This window comes from Channa argus, chromosome 5 (genome assembly GCF_033026475.1).
Source record: "Channa argus isolate prfri chromosome 5, Channa argus male v1.0, whole genome shotgun sequence".
NCBI lineage: Eukaryota > Metazoa > Chordata > Actinopteri > Anabantiformes > Channidae > Channa > Channa argus.
The window spans coordinates 3,973,273-3,991,566 of record NC_090201.1 but is presented as its reverse complement, the minus strand read 5'-3'; the positions used below and the strand labels follow the sequence as shown (position 1 = coordinate 3,991,566).

At 39.6% G+C, this 18,294-nt stretch overlaps 2 protein-coding genes across 8 annotated transcripts in view; one reads left to right on the top strand and one right to left on the bottom strand.

The window, feature by feature from the left end:
• Nucleotides 1-276: 276 nt before the first annotated feature.
• On the top strand, nucleotides 277-16,770 carry ccdc135 (coiled-coil domain containing 135). 7 transcript variants are annotated; one of them, XM_067505326.1, is made up of 18 exons: nucleotides 278-379; nucleotides 2,085-2,243; nucleotides 4,178-4,346; nucleotides 4,499-4,624; nucleotides 4,746-4,940; nucleotides 5,045-5,188; nucleotides 7,973-8,191; nucleotides 8,341-8,472; nucleotides 9,512-9,584; nucleotides 12,981-13,109; nucleotides 13,274-13,402; nucleotides 13,903-14,126; nucleotides 14,714-14,929; nucleotides 15,021-15,131; nucleotides 15,262-15,372; nucleotides 15,630-15,824; nucleotides 16,036-16,175; nucleotides 16,339-16,766. In XM_067505326.1, the coding sequence occupies exons 2-18, from the start codon at nucleotides 2,119-2,121 to the stop codon at nucleotides 16,424-16,426; spliced, it is 2,526 nt and encodes an 841-aa protein (XP_067361427.1). In that variant the 5' UTR covers nucleotides 278-379; nucleotides 2,085-2,118; the 3' UTR covers nucleotides 16,427-16,766. The 7 variants fall into 7 exon arrangements, with proteins under 7 accessions (XP_067361432.1, XP_067361427.1, XP_067361425.1 ...); XM_067505324.1 differs by having other exon boundaries at nucleotides 2,080-2,243; XM_067505325.1 differs by having other exon boundaries at nucleotides 285-401; nucleotides 2,080-2,243.
• fhit (fragile histidine triad diadenosine triphosphatase) overlaps nucleotides 15,214-18,294 on the bottom strand; it is a 393,746-nt gene continuing 390,665 nt past the window's right edge. The window contains exon 9 of the mRNA XM_067505333.1: nucleotides 15,214-15,350. The gene's annotated coding sequence lies outside the window, so the exon portion shown is untranslated. The remainder of the gene's footprint in view (nucleotides 15,351-18,294) is intronic.

Sequence of the window (18,294 nt, the reverse complement as noted above, 5' to 3'; positions counted from 1 at the left end):
ATTTTTAACATACTGTATTTTAAAGGTCCAACCGAAAAAGTAAGATTTTTTCCTGATAATCTGAGGCGCTCTTGGCGTCCCTACTTATTCATAAAAATGAGGAACACAATGAGGTCTTTTGAAACTCTATATTTTAAGGGCTTTAATGTAAAATCTTAATCTGAAAAACGTGGCTGTCAGATATAAACATGCAGCCAGTAAAATTCCGTCTGGGTTCAGATTGTTTTCTAACGGTACCTGAAGGCAACGATGACGTCATCAAGTATTATTGTTGCCATGGACACGGAACAGCCACGACGCACATTGAAGGGATTTAACGTTAAGGTTCGCTGAATGGAAAATTATCGATTCCCTGCACTTTAGTTTTCAGCACCACAGGGTGAGTAAAACTTGGTGCACAGGTGAGTTTCTTAATAGTTTGTGAAAATATGACCGCGCTATTTAGTCATTTAGCGAACTTGGTGTTCATTATGTTACATTCAGTCACAGAGACATACCATCGCTTTCTGTTGTAGTTAACTAACCTGCGATTTTTTAACAACCCAGATAACGTTTAAAAACGATGTCCTGAGGGTATCTTTTGGTTTTTCGAAAAAACTCTAATGCTAATCCGGATTTATAATGATGTGAGTAACGACGCGTATATTGTAACAGGTTTACCAAGTATTGAATGTTTCTGAAGTAAGTTAACAGAAAGATGGCGGCCTGCGGACTATTTGCAAATTTAACTGTAACGTTAGCCAATAACTTGGGGGGAGAATAGTTAAAAGTTCTTTTACAGCAGTCTAATCTTTTCCATTCCGCTAGTTTAAGGATTCTCCACGCATTAAAAATATCTTCCGGTTTTTTTTTTGTTTGTTTGTTTTGATAAATTGAGCTTAACTAATGGTAGCTATAGTTGCCGTTGTTACCGTAATACATGCTATTGTTAACTATAACTTAAGTGGAATGAAAATAATGTTAGGCTACTAATTCAGCAGTTCAGAAGTCATGTGAAAAGCGGCCCTTTTACTCAAGTATGTTACAGGACTGTTGTTAGTTTACTTGTTCCTAGCTTAAGTGTTTTGATGTTTTGTTGCTTTAGCTTCACCACGGTCTAGAGGAAAATGTACTTTTTGCTAAATTTATCTGGCTGGTTATGTGACTTTTCAGGTGTCCATGCAAACATACAATAAATAGCCTAATAAATGCTGAGTTCTTTTTGATAAAGTGGATACAATTAACGCCCCCTTTACCAGGTGTGACATCAGTGATTTTTACATGTTTATTTTATTGTTTGCATTACTGTAATGTGTCAGTCAGCATTATGAGAGTTTGTACTTCGTTACATATGTCTAACTTATAACACTTCATTAACATGGTTGGGTTGGTAATTTTGTATATATTTTAATCATAAATTTAATTATTTTTTATTTTCACATATTTTGGAATGCAGGACTTTGTCTAGTCTTTTTTTGTTTAGTCCAGTACATTTTCCCTGTAAGAATCATAGAATATAACCTCTTTGAATCTGTTTTGTTAGTCATAAAATGACAAATTACTTGTCATTTTTATCATTCAAATAAAACCCTTAAAAAGCATTTGCTGTTCCTAATTTCCTAATGTGTCGATACCTTCTGTGCAGCTACTGAAGTGTTAAGTGAATTTTCCTAAACCAGTGATGTGTACCTTAAATACTCTGTTTTTAAATATATTCGTAGCCACTAGATTTTCTTTAAATGAGAAGCAGTTTCTGGACCAGTCAAAAAAAGGAATCCCCCCTACACTGCGGTGACTGCAGGGCGCAGGAAGGTAGAGCAGTCGTCCATCTATCTCGCAGTTGTTGGTTCGATCCTTGGCTCTTATGGTCACATGTCAAAGTGTCCAAGACCCTGACTCCAACTTAGTTGCTCCCAGTGAGTGTTGGCCAGCTGCATAGCAGCTCCCCCATCAGTGTGTGAGTGTGAATAAGAAGCAGTGCAAAGTGCTTTGAGTGCCATTAGGTAGAAAAGTGCTATATAAGTGCAGACCTTTTACCTACAGGTGATAGGATTTATCTTTAATTTAAAGTCAGGTTCTTAATGTATAATCTGTGTCCAGTGTAGGAACCTCGGATGAATAAACACATTATTGTAAAATATGGAGACAGTGCTGGAGTCAGACAGTGAGGAGCAACATAAAAGTGAAGACAAACGTGAAGAGGAGGATGGACAGCTTAAGCAGAGTCTCAGTAACGTTAATGTTTCTGCTGCTGATGAGCTTCTGTGAGCTTACACACACACACTAACACAAATACAGACAGAACAGGTGGAAAAGTTGGTAATTTATGCTGCTTAATATACTGTACCTTACAACAGATAAAATAATGAATTGTTTATGTGATTTGCTGAAAAGTAATTCCTGTAAAATGTAAAACTGGCTTCAAATTACAAATTATAAAATTGTTAATTGTGAAGTATTGTTTTTAGTCTGTTTTGGTTGTAAAGTATCTTTTTCAAAATTTTCTGAGGTTTCATCAACGAAGCAATACAAAGATTGACAAAATAACTGTCAGATCAATCAGTACTGAAAAGTATTGCTATTTGAGGCCCTAAACATGCTGTTTCACATAAAGAATCTATGATCTTTCAATGTGATCTCTTCTTCTTTTCCTTTTGGCTGTTACCTTTCAGGGGTCACCACATCTAATCATGTGCCTCCATCTAACCCTGTCCTCTGCATCCTCTTCTCTCACACCATCTAACTTCATGTCCTCTCTCACTCCATCCATAAATCTCCTCTTTGGTCTTCCTCTAGACTTCCGGCCTGGCAACTCCAAACTCAGCATCCTTCTACCAATATATTCACACTCTCCTCTGAACATGTCCAGATCACCTCATGAGGTGTCCCTCTGATGTACTAATTCCTGATCCTGTCCATCCTCATCACTCCCAAAGAGAACCTCAACATCTTAAGCTCTGCTACCTCCAGCTCTGCCTCCTATCTTTTCTTCAGTGCCACCGTCTCTAAGCCATACAACATTGCTGGTCTCACCACTGTCTTCAACACATTTCCTTTCATGCTCGCTGATACTCTTTTATCACACAACACACCTGAGACTTTTCTCCACCCGTTCCAACCTCCTTGCACATGCTTCTTTACCTCTTTTCCACACTATCTGAACTGTTGAGCCTAAGTACTTAAAGTCCTTTCCACCCTAACCCTAACCCTATATAACCCATATCTGATACTCTTTTCACTTCCAGGACATTTCTCCCAAACTCCTCTTTCAGGATAACTCCTAACTCCATTTCTCTTCCTATCTGACCCATGGCTAAACAACTTGAACCCTGCTCCTAAGCTTTGAGCCTTGCTACCTTTCATCTTGGTCACCTGGACACACAGTATATCCACCTTACTTCTCTGCATCATGCCAACCAACTCTCTAGCCTTCCCTGTCATAGTCCCAACATTCAAAGTCCCTACTGTCAGTCCTATACTCTCCGCTTTGCTCTTCCTCCTCTCCTTCTTAGCCCAATTTCCACCGGCACCCTGTAGGTCAAGAGCACCAGTGGCGGTTGTTGTTAACCCGGGCCCAACCAATCCTCTATGGAAGTCAGATGAGATCCGTGGAAGTAATGATTCGCATGTTTAATTTGGCATGTGTTTTATGTCGGATGCCCTTCCTGACACAACCCTCTGCATTTATCCAGACTTGGGACTGGCACAAGAAGGCACTGGCTTGTGTACCCTTGTGGTTGCATTTCAATAAAATCATTTAATTCCACTGATTATGTCTGGAATTAATAATTTGAAGCATCTTTATTCTGGTTGTCTTTGACTAGTGACACTAGTGTACCATAAGGTATTTTTACTTTACAGCTGTAAGTTATCTTAGTAACCTCTAAAATTCACTTAATGATTCATACAATTCACATGAGCCCATGATGATGTATTATCGGATTTATGATGATATAACAATGGAAAAAAACACCTAATCCTCACATTTTAGAAGCTACAGTTTGAGAACATAATTTGAACTGTAATATTAAGGAATAGTTTAATTTTAGATTTTCTAACTAACAATTATTTGAAATACAATTTTTACAGGCCAGGTATAAATTGTTGGCATATAACATAATTAATGATAAATATTGCATGTGTTGTTAAAGCATCTAATCTGACTTGCACTTGTGCTGCATATCAACCCTCTTAACAGGTGGGACCAGGACAAAGTGGAAAACTTGTGTCCTGAGACCTACAGGATCAACTCTCCTGATGAGATCCGACTGATGGCCATTGCCGACAACTTCCAGTGTCAGTATTTACACTTGTATCCAGAACGCAAACCACTGCTTCTCTGCCCTGTCAATGAATGTGGTGTAAAGGTAACATAGATGCCACCTGATCTCACTACACAGATTTTAGTGTCACCTTTCTTCTAGCAGAAGGGGAAATGCCGCCTCACCCTTGTAATGTATTTACAAACTGCTCATATTTTGTATGTATCACTAACACTGCGTATTTTTAAAAAAATCAGAAGTTTGTGTCTATGACCCTTCGGCCCACACCACCAACCTACCCTGAACTTTTGACCTGGGAGGGCTGTGCCTCCTTTGTTGCTGGTTTCCTGTCTCTGGACCTGCTAGAATCGCCTGTCGAGTTGGTCAGAAAAATCACCATCATTTTTTTCAGTAGCTGTTGGAATTGTATCATCTCAGTGAGCAAAAATTAGTCATCTGTGTATGAGTTATAATAAAGATGTGTACTGTATGTTGCTCTCTCAGCCTAGGTACCTGTTCTCCTCCACCTCAGTGCTGCTGAGTCAAAAAGCCACATGTTTTGAATATGCCACCCTGCTGTGCAGCCTGCTGCTTGGCACGCACTATGATGCCTACTGTGTGAGTGGCTACGCCGTCAAAGAAATGTGTCTGCTCGACCAAAGCCTGCAGGAGTGCCCCCTGCAGGACACTAATGTCAAGGTAAGAGATTCTCTTTACAGTAGGTCGCTGCTTACCAAACCTGGTGAATGATTGGGACTGCTTTGTGGTGTGTGTTTGTAAATGCTTTATGCCCGTGTGTGCAGAGTGTGATCTCAAAGCAGGAGCAACAGGAGAATAAATACACAGTAAAACCTCCAAAGGAACTGGAGAGCTGCTTTCTGATGGAACAAGAGAAAAAGAAACGGGAAGCTGAAGCTGCATTACTGCAGAAACAAAAACAACAGGAGGTAATGTGATCTGTCCACAGTGCCATGAACGAATGCAACACACATAAGGGTCTTAGTTGTATAAGTTCATAGATTTGATTTTATATTTTCATTTGAAAATAGAATGGTATCTGCCTTGTCTTTTTTCAGGATCCCCTAATACTTCATTATGTTGTTAACAATATCCATTAATTTATTTGAGTTTTTTAACATATTTGTGTGGTTTCACAGTTACCGCTGAAGTTGACTTTTTAGCGTGTGATGCTTAAATTTTACACCCACAAAGGATTACGTGTGCGTTTTTTAAACAGAAAATAGTTTGTTAGGCTGTACAGTAATAATCTTTACTGTACAATTCACTGTCACAGATTTGTCGATTACAGTAAAACATGATATATTTAAATTATTTCACATAACTTTTTTAACCAGGTATACATTCTTTTAAAGTTTACCTTTCTTCATGGGTACAGATTGCAGTATTAGAAGTTCCTGACAAGACAAATCTATTAAATTAATTTAAATTAAAGTTTATTTATATAGTGCCAATTCACAACAACGTCATCTCAAAACACTTTACATAATATATTTACTTTTACTATACATTTTAAAAATATAGAGAAATAAAAAATAGAGAAAACACAACCAATCCTCCTTGAGTAAGCCCTAGATTAGAGTGGAGAGGAAAATCTCCCTTTAACAGAAGAAACTTCTATTAAAACCAGGCTACGGGTGGGCAGCCATCTGCCTTGACCGGTTACAGTGAATGGAGAGTAGAGAGGGAAAATAATTGGGTGTGTTGGTAGGACCAGTAGCTGTGCACTGGAAAACACACAGCTCTAAAGCCGGGGACACCTGAAGAAAGCGACAGAGAGAGGGAGAAAGACCACTACAGGAGGAAGAACACACAAAGTTAATTTCATACAGTGGTGACAAATAAATGTGGGGTAAGAGGAGAGGAGATAGGGACGAGACGAGGACTCCCCAGCAGTCTAGCAGCATAACTATAACTATAATCTTTTTCAAAGAAGAAGACTTTTGAGATCGAAGTGGGATATTGGGATAATATTGTACCATGAGGTCTTTTAGATATCATGGAGCTTGAGTGTTTAGAGCTTTATTTGTGGGAAGTAGGGTTTTAAATTCTATTCTAGATTTTATGGGAAACTAATGGCAAGAAGCTGGTGAAGGCAAAATATGATTTCTCTTGCCAATTTCAGTCAGCTCCCTAGCTGCAGCATTTTGGATTAATTGTAGGCTTTTTAGGAACTTAGGGAATTACAGTAGTCCAACCTAGAAGTAGCAAATGCATGGACTAAATTTTCGGCATCACTTTGAGAAAGGATGCTCCTAATTTTGGCAATATTCCATAAGTGGAAGAAGACTGTTGTAGTGATTTGTTTTATATGAGGTAAATGACAACTCCTGGTAAAAAAATAACTCCTGTGTTCCTTGCAGTAGTACTGGGTGCCAGAGTTATGCCATCTAGAGTATTAATATGGTTGGACAGCATATTTCTGAGATTTTTAGGCCCAAGTAGTATGACTTCAGTTTTGTCTGAGTTTAGAAGTGGGAAATTGTTGGACATCCATTATGTCTTGTTGGCATGCTTGAAGTTTGATTCATTGATTTTTTTTTTCATTGAATGAAGTATTGAGTAAGTTAGCAGCATCTACGTAAATGTTAAAATCACCCACTATAATGACTTTATCTGTACTAAGAACTAGGTTTTACTTCTAAGTGTGAGAGGAAGATTGTTGCTACTCTTCCACCTCGGTCTGTGTTTCTAGAATAAAATGATAATTAAAATGATAATTAAAATGATAATATGACTTCGGTGGGTTGTCTAATTTAGACTTTCATATTCTACCTGCTGCAACCAAGTTCAGTATGACAAAATAAATTAAGTCAAGTCATTTACTAACCAATTTAGAGAGATGTGATATTTAATAATCCACATTTAATTTATTTTTGGTCTTTGTAAGAGGAGTAGTCTTAACTTTTATTAGGTTGATCATGATTTACTCCCCTTGTGTTCATTTTTTATTTATGCAATTGAGTTAGGGAACAGTCTATATAGGTATTTGGGAGGTCTTGGGGGTGATTGCTGAAAGGACACTGCAGAGAGGAGTGCAGGATTGTATCTCTGCATCCTAGGCAAATCTAACACAAAATTACACATTTCAAATGCAAGAATGTGATCTTAACTAAGTCAAAAGATTTGTAATTATTTGTCTATCTTAAGAAAGGTAAAGTATGTCAAGAACATAAACAGGCAGGAAAAAGAGTTTACAATGGCTGTTAGTAATGACGAGAAGTTTTTAAATTGACAGTTTTTTCTCCACGTACATACAGGACACATAGTAACACAAAGAAGTTTAAATATCTTAGACCAACATTTTATGTTGTTATTCAGCTCATCATGATATGGCTGCAACTAACAAGATATTACTTTAACAGTACTGCCCTAGAGTAAAACGCTACTCTTGTTACGAAAGAGCAAATATCAGCTTTGAGTAATCAGCTAGGCTTGAAATCTCTTAAAAATAGCCGTTTGATAGAAATTTATATTTTAATTAGTAATCATCTATTTTTTTTCTTTATTATTTATTGTTTTGTCTAAATAATATCTGGCAACAGTAAAATATGCCTGTGATAATAAATAATATAACATCCCAAGGTGATTTTCAGATTCAAATTTTATTCAAAAATATATTAAAATGATCATTCAGTTCTTAAAATATTTGCTGATTAAACAAATATCTCTGTTTTCCCTTCTTTGACTTATTGTTTTCCCTTCATGTCCAGGAGAGTGAGCAGCGACCTGCAGACCCCCTTAGAGGACTGCGGGTGCACTGTTGGGTGCTGGTGCTGTCGGGCAGTAGGAGCATCCAGGAGAACTTCTTCATCGACCCTCTAACCGGGAACAGATACAGCACCGCAGATGACAACTTCCTGGGCATCGAGAGCGTGTGGAACAATCTTAACTACTATGTCAATGTGCAGGACTGCAGCAACAGCTGCGCTGTGAGTCCATGACAGCTCCATACATAATATTATTATTAACAGTTGATCGCATCTGAAAGTATGTGCAAGGAGTCATTAAGGCAGAAAAGGTATATTCTATACACGCCTGAATAGTGTGTGTGTGTGTGTGTGTGTGTGTGTGTGTGTAGGATATAGTGTATGATCTGGAAGATTTAAAGGCATGGGAGCCGGTCCTATTTGGTGCAACCAGCAAAAAGCAGCTTATACTAGATGTCTTGAAGAAAAAGGAGATGAAGGACAGAGTTAACATAGATGACAAGGTTGGTATCAGTATTTCTATGTATATATATATATATACTGTACATTTTGTAGTCAGTTTATAAGGTAAACCAACTACAACTATGCAATCTTAATCTATCAGTCAGTAAGTTGTCCTTTGTGAAAATACTTTTCCGTTTTATTGTGCTGATCCAACTCTGTGGTCAAACTGGAAGATGCAGACTGTCTTATCTTTACCCTCAGATAGTTGTATCCTTTACAAATCTGTTTTCCTTAATGCCCTGCTACAACACTCAGTGAGTGTGTGAGAGAAAGAGTGTGAGTGTGTGTGAGAGAGAGAGAGAGAGAGTGTGAGAGAGTGTGTGTGTGTGAGAGAGAGATTGTGTGAGAGAGAGTGTGAGAGAGAGAAAGAGAGAGAGTGAGAGAGAGTGTGAGAGTGGGTGACAGAGAGAGTGTGTGTGAGAGAGAGAGACAGAGAGTGAGAGACGGAGAGTGTGAGAGAGAGAGAGATTGTGAGAGAGAGATTGTGAGAGAGAGAGAGTGTGTGTGTGAGAGAAAGAGAGAGAGAGAGAGAGAGAGAGACAGAGAGTGAGAGACGGAGAGTGTGAGAGAGAGATTGTGAGAGAGAGAGAGTGTGTGTGTGTGTGTGTGTGTGAGAGAGAGAGTGTGTGTGAGAGTGTAAAGGGGTTTAGGTACCAGTAAGGTAGAAAAGCACTATAAGTGGAGACCATTTACTATTATATATCAAATAATTTAAAAAGCTTTTGCAAACAGTTTAAAAAATGCTGCTGGACTTTCTTCTGTTTTTTAAATTGAGCTGTTTATTAGGGTTAACTTGGATGGCTAAATGTATTCTTCAAGTGGCTTCAAGTTTGCAAATCACTGCACACCTGTGTCCAGCCCAGAAATAAGAGATTAAAAATGGTGTCTGATAAAAACACCAAGTGTGTTCATTAAAAAATCAAAAACATAAAGTTAAGGCATTATTTTGGGGAAAAAAATAGAAAATGCCCCACTTAACTAGACATATAGCTACTACATATGTAAACAACACTCAGTACTGTGCTGTTTGATTTGCAGGAGGAGGAGGAAGAGCCACAGGTCTTTGAAATGCCAAGATCCTGGGTCAATTATATCAAAATCACCAAAAAAGGTACAGTTAAGGCATTTCCTCTGTTACTTTAACGTGAACATAGCCTTAGTCATACATACATACATACATACGAATACACAGTGGTCAGGAATCTACTTAGCAAGTCTCTGAGACTACTCCTCTCCTATGTGTTTCCTGCTGGGAGAGCTTCCTGATGTAGCTCCGGTCTAAAGACAGTGCAGAGAGAAGGTCTGCTGAGGTGCCATTTGGTCACCATGAACAGGCATTTTGCATTTGTAGGAATGTTTTTTCACACTAACCTCACTCCATGAGTGCCTCGGGGCACAAATGGAAAAGGTACTAGTGAATGGAACCCACCCTGAAAAGTTAACTGAAAGCTGCACAGTCCTAATCCTGAAGGACCCCCATAATGTAGCAGTCCCATCCAACTACTGCCTAATAACCTGCCTCAGCACAACATGGAAGCCCCTGTTAGGCATAGAGGTTAAGATGAGCAGGGTCATTGATCAATACATGAGCAGAGCAAAGAAAGGAGTTGATAGTAACACCAGAGCAGAAAAGCACCGGTTACTGGTAGATAAAGCAGTCACTCCAGACACTCTAAGAGCCTTCATCGAGAACTCAATGGGGAAGTGGAAAACAATCCTAGAGGCCAACTTTAAGCCAATTGCACAAGTCAACATTAAGTGCGGCATATACCAAGGAGATTATCTGTCCCCTCTGCTGTTCTGCATAGGCCTGAACCCCTCAGCCAGATCATGACGGATATTAACTACAGAGTGGAGCAACCATCAGCCCACTCTACATGGATGACATCAAGCTGTATGCCAGGAGTGAATAAGACATTGACTCACTGATCCATACCATCAGGGTATACAGGCAGGACATTGGAATGTCATTTGGAGTGGATAAGTGTGGTCGCGTGGTAACAAGGAGAGTAAAGGTAGTCAGAACTGAGGGCATTTTATTACCAGATAGTATATGTTGAAGATAGCTACAATCACCTTAGAATCCGACAGGCAAATAGTAACCCTTAAGAGGCCACAAGGAAAGCCACTACTACCAAGTACCTACACACAATAAGGCAAGTATTGAGATGTCAGCTGAATGGGAAGAACAAAGTCCAGGCAATTAACAACTACCCCTTCACGGTCATCAGGTACCCCGCTGTATTAATAAACTGGCCAAGAACAGAATTACGAGTCCACTGAGATCAAAACAAGGAAGCTCCTTACAGTCCATGGAGGATTTCACCCCAAATCTAGCATCCCGAGACTGTACACTAAGTGTAAGGAAAGAGGCAGAAGATTAGTGAGCGTCGGAGCCACTTTTCAGGGTGAAACAACCAAAATCCATTAACACATTGGGAAGATAGCCCCATATGATGATGTGCTTTGAATACCTCAGGCAGCAGAAACCAGGGAAGCAATGGATGCAGGAATCCTCATGGAAGGACATACCCCAGCAACGTACGTCAGATAGAAGTGCCTAATATTGAAAATTCCTACCAGTGGCTGGACAAAGCTGGACTCAAAGACAGCACAAAGGCACCGATCCTTGTAGCAGATTGACAACTGGTTTAAAACAATCTTCGAGATGGGGAAAGGAACTGAAACCAGGGAGCCAGCTTTCTGCTCTCAATGCGGAGGGGGATTGAACAGGAGGGCCCCCAATTAAAGACCTTCCTCTCCAGCCAGTCAATGTGAGGGTTATGACGTGCTAACCAAGTAGAACTGAGAACAAGAGGTTCTAGTAGGGACTGAATAATTTGAAACAACAACTTCTCACTGTGATTTTCCATGTTTAATCTGACGGAAGCAGTGGACAGGCTGCTTGGTTTCAACAAAAGGCCATGCAGAGCTTGGATGGTAATGGGTCTGGAATGCAGAATTAAAGGGATGCCCAGCTTACGTGCCAAGTCTTCATCCACAAATTCCAAGTCTACAAGCGCAGCCAAGGGAGTTCTAAACTCCACTGCATAGTCAAATACTGACCCTCTCCCCTGAGAGAGTTTGGAAAGGAGACTAGAGGTGTCTCTCAGATTTAATGAGAAGTAGTCCGGGGACTCCTCTCCACTAGGCCGTTCTCCACACACCAGCCCAACCCGAGTAATGAAACTGCATATGCCACACATGAGGGCTTGTTAGGGAAAGCAGAGGGTCTCATCTCAAACAGTATCCTACATTTGACTAAAAAGGCTCTACAAGCCTTGGGGTCCCCAGAGTATATTTCAGGAGGGACTACACATAATTCTGTGTGTAGAGGAAGAGGCAGAGGGAGCCGATAACACCTGTCAAAGTAGCTGGAAAATGGAGTTGAGATCAGCTTCACATCAGCCCTGGAGGAGCCGGGGATCAAACCAACAACTGCGAGATTGGTGAACGACAGCTTCCTGTGCCACAGTTGCGCCCTCTGCTCTTCCACTCCTTACTTCTTGCTGGGTCCATGTTTGCCAGAACATGCTATCACGGTTAGTGGGACCCAGATGATAAGCGAGGACAGACAAGGCAGTGGAAGGTAGTAAATGTAATTTATTAAGGTAATATTGGTAAGGAGAAATGGATGGTGTGGCAGAGAGAAGAAGTGAGGACTGCAGATGGAAGCCAGGATGTAACATACTATGATCTAGGAGGGATAACAGAAGGTGAGTAAGGTGTATTGACATCCTCGGCTCTAACATAAGCGCATATTCCTGCAATATTCTGTATTTATAAGTCTGCAAAAGGTAGATAAGAAGCGAGAGGAGAGGCAGGACAACCAGAGAACTGAAAACACTAGTTAAGGGCACAAAATATCAATTCAGAAACAATACAAAGTAGCAACTGAAATTGTCAGACGATTATAAAACACTGGGAAACAACAGTCTTCATCCTTACAAAAAGAGTTCAAGGCAATAATCCACTATGCGGGAGAGATCAAAGTCTGTAACTTAATGCTGGAGATCTACAGGGTCGGCGTTCGTGGCGACTGTGGTGCAGGAAAGTAGAGCGGTTGTCAACCAATCCTCCAGTTGGACTTCAAATCTAGGCACGGTGTAACAATAACAATTATTTGGGAAACAAAACGGGAGACTCGGAAGGAACAAACAACAGGTAAAACTCTCGTTCTGGCAGAGAGGAATAGGTGTGGACTTTGCATGTTCTGCGTTTTCTCTGAGTACTCTTTCAGTCCAAAGACAGGCATGTTAGTTTTAGTGGTAACTCAAAATTTCTGTATCAGTGTATGTCTCTCTGTGTTGGCCCTGAGATAAGCTGGAGACCTCTTCAGGGTGTACCCCGCCTCTCAACCTATGAGAGCCGGGATAGGCTATAAAACACGATATACCATAGAACATCTGAGTATTTTCCAAGTGAATATAGCCACGTAAATATACATTAAATGGTAAACCTGATGTTGCATATCAACAAACAGCTGCCTCTTTTTGTTCTTATTTAGACCTCGAGACCCGCTGGCCAGGAGGACAGAAAGTGACCTGCTACAGAAAAGCAAAGCTGGAGAATTTTGCACCATACCTAAAATTAGACGGACTGGTTAAACAGCTAACTACATACAAAGATCTGGCTTGTGAGAGACCAAAGTCACTTTTAAAAATATATTTGTTAAAACTGTCCTCAACAGGGTTGGTACAAGTGCAGTATAACAAGAGGGCTCTAGAAGTGTTCTGATTTTGTTGTATGTTATGTGAAATGTATTTGTGTTTAACATAGAATGTTGCATGTGTCTTAAAGGCACTGAGGTCACCATGGTGAAGGAGTGGTATCAGCATAGACAGGACCACCTGAAGGAGAGGGAGGTCAACAAGGTCAATGCCTTCATCACCGAACACTTCACACATGGACAACGTTTCTGCCTTTTATGTAAATCTGCTTCCTGCTGCTTACATTAACACAGACACACACACTAGTATCACTGATCAGAACTGATCACCCAGAACAGGCCTGGGCATAATGGCAGAGGTGAAGATATTATGTTCCACATCTTAGTGCTTATTCAGTAATGATTGTTTCATGTAGATACATTTATTTCCTTCTGTTTTTTTTCTTCATCTGTCCTCGTTAAATGTGAGCTTCTGGCGCTCAAGAGCAGTTGTTGTCCCCAAATTGAAATTTGTTCTGGAAAAGTATTAAAAAAAACTATACTGGGTAAAGCACCTTCAAGAGGAACTTGGAAAACAAAAGTTAAATGATTTTTAAAAGCATTTTACTTATTCTGATAACAATGTAAATACAGGAACTGTCTTATTACCCCTCAGCAGTAATATAAAGACACTAGAACAGAGAAATTTAAACCCTAACCTTAATTTCTAATAAAATACCCTTAATGTTTAGAGCCTCTCCTTGATGTTTGTTTTCCTCAGTTTACAGGTACAAAACACTGACCTCAGACTTCCAGTATGAAATGGAGTTCAGCAGCACTCGCGTTGATGATCTGGTGCGGAGGGTGGTGTCACCAGGTGAAATGACAGAGATCTTTGAGGGTCGATCTGACTTTCTCTACTACCGGCATGTTGTCTTCAATCGACATGTGCAGTTTTCAGAAAGTTATCAGGACAATGAGGATGTCAATAAACACTTTATACAGGTAAAATATGTTAAATAAGGAGCCAAAAAAAATTGTACTAAGGCATATCCACCATCAAATAAAATTGTATATTTAATATCACAAACTCAGGTTAGTTGAGGCATTTTAGATTGGTAGCAATGCATTTTTGACTCTACCTTTTATAACATCTGCTCATGAGAAAGATCTTTCTAAAGATCTCAAAAATAGTCAGCTTTAATTCGCACACTGCCCCAGCCATTTCCTTAAATAGCTCACTGTTCTTCACAGGCAACACAATGCTGCCAGTTATCTTAGCTTCATTCATAAGATCATATTTCAGTATTTGATGTTGAGTACCTATAGTAAATTCTATAAAGTTAATAGTTGAATTAAACATGCTAGATAAAGCTGTTGTAAAATGCATGTTGGTGTATTGGTAGATCTAAGCAGTTAGTGGATTTTAGTCCAATATGGGTGAGGGGAGTTATTTCCCCACTATCAAGTACGGTAAGGATGATTTTGTGTCTGTATCCAATCTGTGGGATTTCTTATAATTTATAATTAGTTGTGGATTGAACTTTCTCATCGAGTTATGTGCTTGTGCATTTTTGTGTGCATGTAAACAGAAAGTGGTGGAGAATTTTCACAGGAACAAAGCCAAACCAGCCAACCAAGATGTGGCAAAGAGAGTTTTCCTGCTGACTAAAAGACAGATTGAGATCACCTATCATTTAGAGGATCACAGATTTATTCCTTCGAGGAGGAGCTTCATCAAACCACAAGATTCAACAGAACAGCAGAAGGCAGAAGATTTCACATCTGACATGGTCTCAAGTTTCCAGGTACAGATACACAGGAGGATCTAACACTCGGCATCTGTGATCGTACTCTCCAATAATTAAAACATTTGCGTCTGTGTGCATCTGGGCTCAGGTGGATCCATCTGAGAAGTCTCTAAAGACCATGACACTTTATAAGATGCTGCAGGCTCTCGTGAAAGACGAGGAGAATGTAATTTTCCAAATACAGGGGTCAAAGAAAGAGGTAACATGTCCAAAAACTCACACTAGAATAAGAGGTCAGAGCCCAATATTTTAAGCCTGGAAAAGTAAGTTAGCTACTTTTACTTGTGGAATTGTACATTTCTTTAACCTCTTCCTGTATGTGTAAGTAGGTGGGAGAGATTGTGGCTTGCAGAGAGGAGGAAGAGAGAGATGTTCAGCTTCTTTTCTCCCCGTGGACGACAGCAGGAGCTGCCAGGGCCTGCGAACAGAGAGAGAAAATGGTGAGACAGTAGTTTGATTACCTTATATTAAGTAAAAGTAACATACCCACTTACCTGCCTCTCTATTTACCAGTCGTCCTGTTTTACATTATTAACCTATTCACACACGTACCAACAAAACAAATCTTAATATTTTAAACATGTCATGAAATTCACCTTATACAATTTGTTTAAAACAGCTAAGTACATCAGGCATCAGAAAAGCCAGACACTCATGTCCATAACTTAATGTTTCGGCTATTTCTCTGCTGTTTAAGCAACGTCTGGCATTGGAGGAGCAAAGGTGGCTGGAGGAACAAGAGAAGGACATCCTGGCTGCCTTCCTCATCCGGATGGACAACAAAGTGACTTTCAGCACTGAGGATGCCAAGAAGCTCCACCAGGACTGTCTGGCTGAATATAAACAGTTACTGGTGGAGCAGGCCAACCTCATCCAGGAACGCTATGAAAAGGTACAGCTTACGGAGTTCTCATGCTGCAAACTCTGAGCTGTGAGCATGGTGTTAAAGTGAACTGCAGTATATTAAGAGATGTTCCTGATATTCTGAACTACAAAAGCAAAACCAAGCATTATAGGAAAAAAAAAAAAAAAAAAAAAAGGATTTTGAGACACTGCTGCTCTGCTGTTTTAGCCATAAATATTTACGAAATAAGTCTGTTCAGGAAACACAGGAGCTGCAGAAGAAACAGCAGTGGTACCAGAAGAACCAGCTCAACATGTCTAGAGCAGAGGAGAAAGAGTATCAGACATACTGCTCCGAGAAAACACTGCAAATACATGTCGCCAAAAAACGACTCAGGATGTACAGTACTCACACACGCACACACACGTTCAGCAACTCATTTGAAGAAAACACTGAAAACAGATTTAATTTTTAACAATTTAAAGATGTAATGTCGCAAAGCACAGCTTGGCAAGCTTATACATTATAATTAATGTATTTCATGTTTGTGTGTTTGTTGTAGGCACAAGGAAACAGCTCCTCAGAAGTACTTTGCTCTCGATCAGAAGCTAAAACGAGACCCCCGATTGGCCCCCCACCTGCTCAACTAAGCCTTCAGATAGGGGAGTTCCACACATACCTGACCTGAAAATGCTTGAATTTAATGTTGTTTGAAATGTGCTTGGATTATGGATAAAGTGCTTGAAATGGTTGAAACAGCAACTGTATTTCCTTTACAATTAATAGCAGTCTGAGTAGTTAGTTTGCTTAGTAGGTGGAGAAATAACTAAATAGGGATTTTTCTTTTATATATTTAATAAAGTTGCAAAGGTTTCAAATAAACTTCTTTCACATTGTCATTATGGGACATTGTAGAATTTTGAGGAAAATAATTTTGGAATAAGGCTGTAATATAACAAAATGTGGGAAAAGTTAAGTGCTGTGAATGCTTTCCGGATACACCAACCTTCCACAACTGAAAAGTCAAGCAAATGTTATCCCACTGCATAACCAGCCCACTTATGTTTAGCTGAGTAGGCTATGGGAAAAGAAAAAAATTAAATCAATTCTCACATGGTTTGCCATCGGCAAATAGCATGGCTAAAACAGAACCTGTCACAATACACTTAAGTATGACTGGCCTCAATTAAAAAAAAACAAAAACGAACTAGAATAGGCATTTCCGAAAAGAACATGCACTGAATGCTTCAGTGCTAAAACCCATTTTCCAAGCAATGCTGAAAAAAGCTTTACCGTTTTTGCTGAAATAGGTGAAACTTATTGTAAAAAAAGCTGGAATTTGTTGAAAAGTAGAGAAAAAGCGAAATTTATGCTTACCTGTTTTTAAAAAGCCGACCATTTTGCCTCAAGTAACTATAAAATGAAATGGCTGCATGAAAATTCTAGCAATTGTAGAAACGTAGAAAACATTAGAAATCATGTTTTCCTGAGATAGACAGCCTCTCACCCTATGACAGCTGGAATCCAGAAAGGAGCAGAGTAATAAGAAGGCAATAACTAATTTAATGATTTAAGAGCAAATGATGAGACAGACGGAGTGGCGGTATGAGATTGTGTGAGCTGAGGAGGTAACTGAATCAGCGGATAATGGTGTGGAGATCTAGGGGGGGGGAGGAGAGAAGGAATGTAACAGTTTAAGCACAGAAAAATTCTAAAAAGGTGATTGAACTCTTTAGACCAATGGAATGAGCGGAGACAATCTGCAGCCGATTCAGGGTGTAAAGAGTCAGCTCAGGTAGGGAACTGGGAAGGAGGAGAGTTAAGGATGCCTGGAACTACCAATGAGAAAATGACAACAAAGGCAAGCACAAAGAAACTACTAAACAGAAAGTAGCGACCTAAATTATCCAAAGAGAAGTTGCAGGTCTTCTCAACAACCTTCTGTTTTGTGCAAAATCCTCTTGTAATTTTTGATCCAGTAATCATGTAGTCCATAGAGTAATGTTTAACTTCAACGTTCAAGTTCTCAGGATCCAGTGGCCAGGTGAGAAAAAGCAAACGATCAAAGACAAAACAGATAACTTGAAAAGGAAAACATCAGAATTCTCAGGATAAACCAACAGCTTTATTAACTAAATACAGGAACACACTCCGGCACAAAAGAGCAGGTAAACGGGGCATATAAAGGGGAGGCAACAGGTGAATTGAGTTGGAGCTTATTAGGTAGCACTACGGGGAGAGAGAGAAAAAGAGACCGAGGGAAATCACAGTGGGGAGGAGAGATAGTGAAGATCTCCAGGGCAACAAAGACGTGCCTTCAGGATAAACAAGCCACCAGATTGACCCGATGATTATAAGACGACAGAACTAGAAACTAAACCCATGTGCTTTATGTGATCTTTGGAAAATTGAACACTACTAAATATAATTATTGGAAAATAGATATGTATTGTTAAGGTAGTTACAGAAAGGCATTAACAAATTTTCTTTTCTTTTTACACTGTTATAATTTGAGCTT

Bases quoted from the DNA above. Each gene is read 5' to 3' on its own strand.
- ccdc135 (XM_067505326.1), top strand. From the start codon at position 2,119: ATGGAGACAGTGCTGGAGTCAGACAGTGAGGAGCAACATAAAAGTGAA. The intron at 8,473-9,511 runs GTTGGTATCAGT...TTTGATTTGCAG, and splicing joins GAGTTAACATAGATGACAAG to GAGGAGGAGGAAGAGCCACA. The intron at 13,110-13,273 runs GTGAGAGACCAA...TGTGTCTTAAAG, and splicing joins TACATACAAAGATCTGGCTT to GCACTGAGGTCACCATGGTG.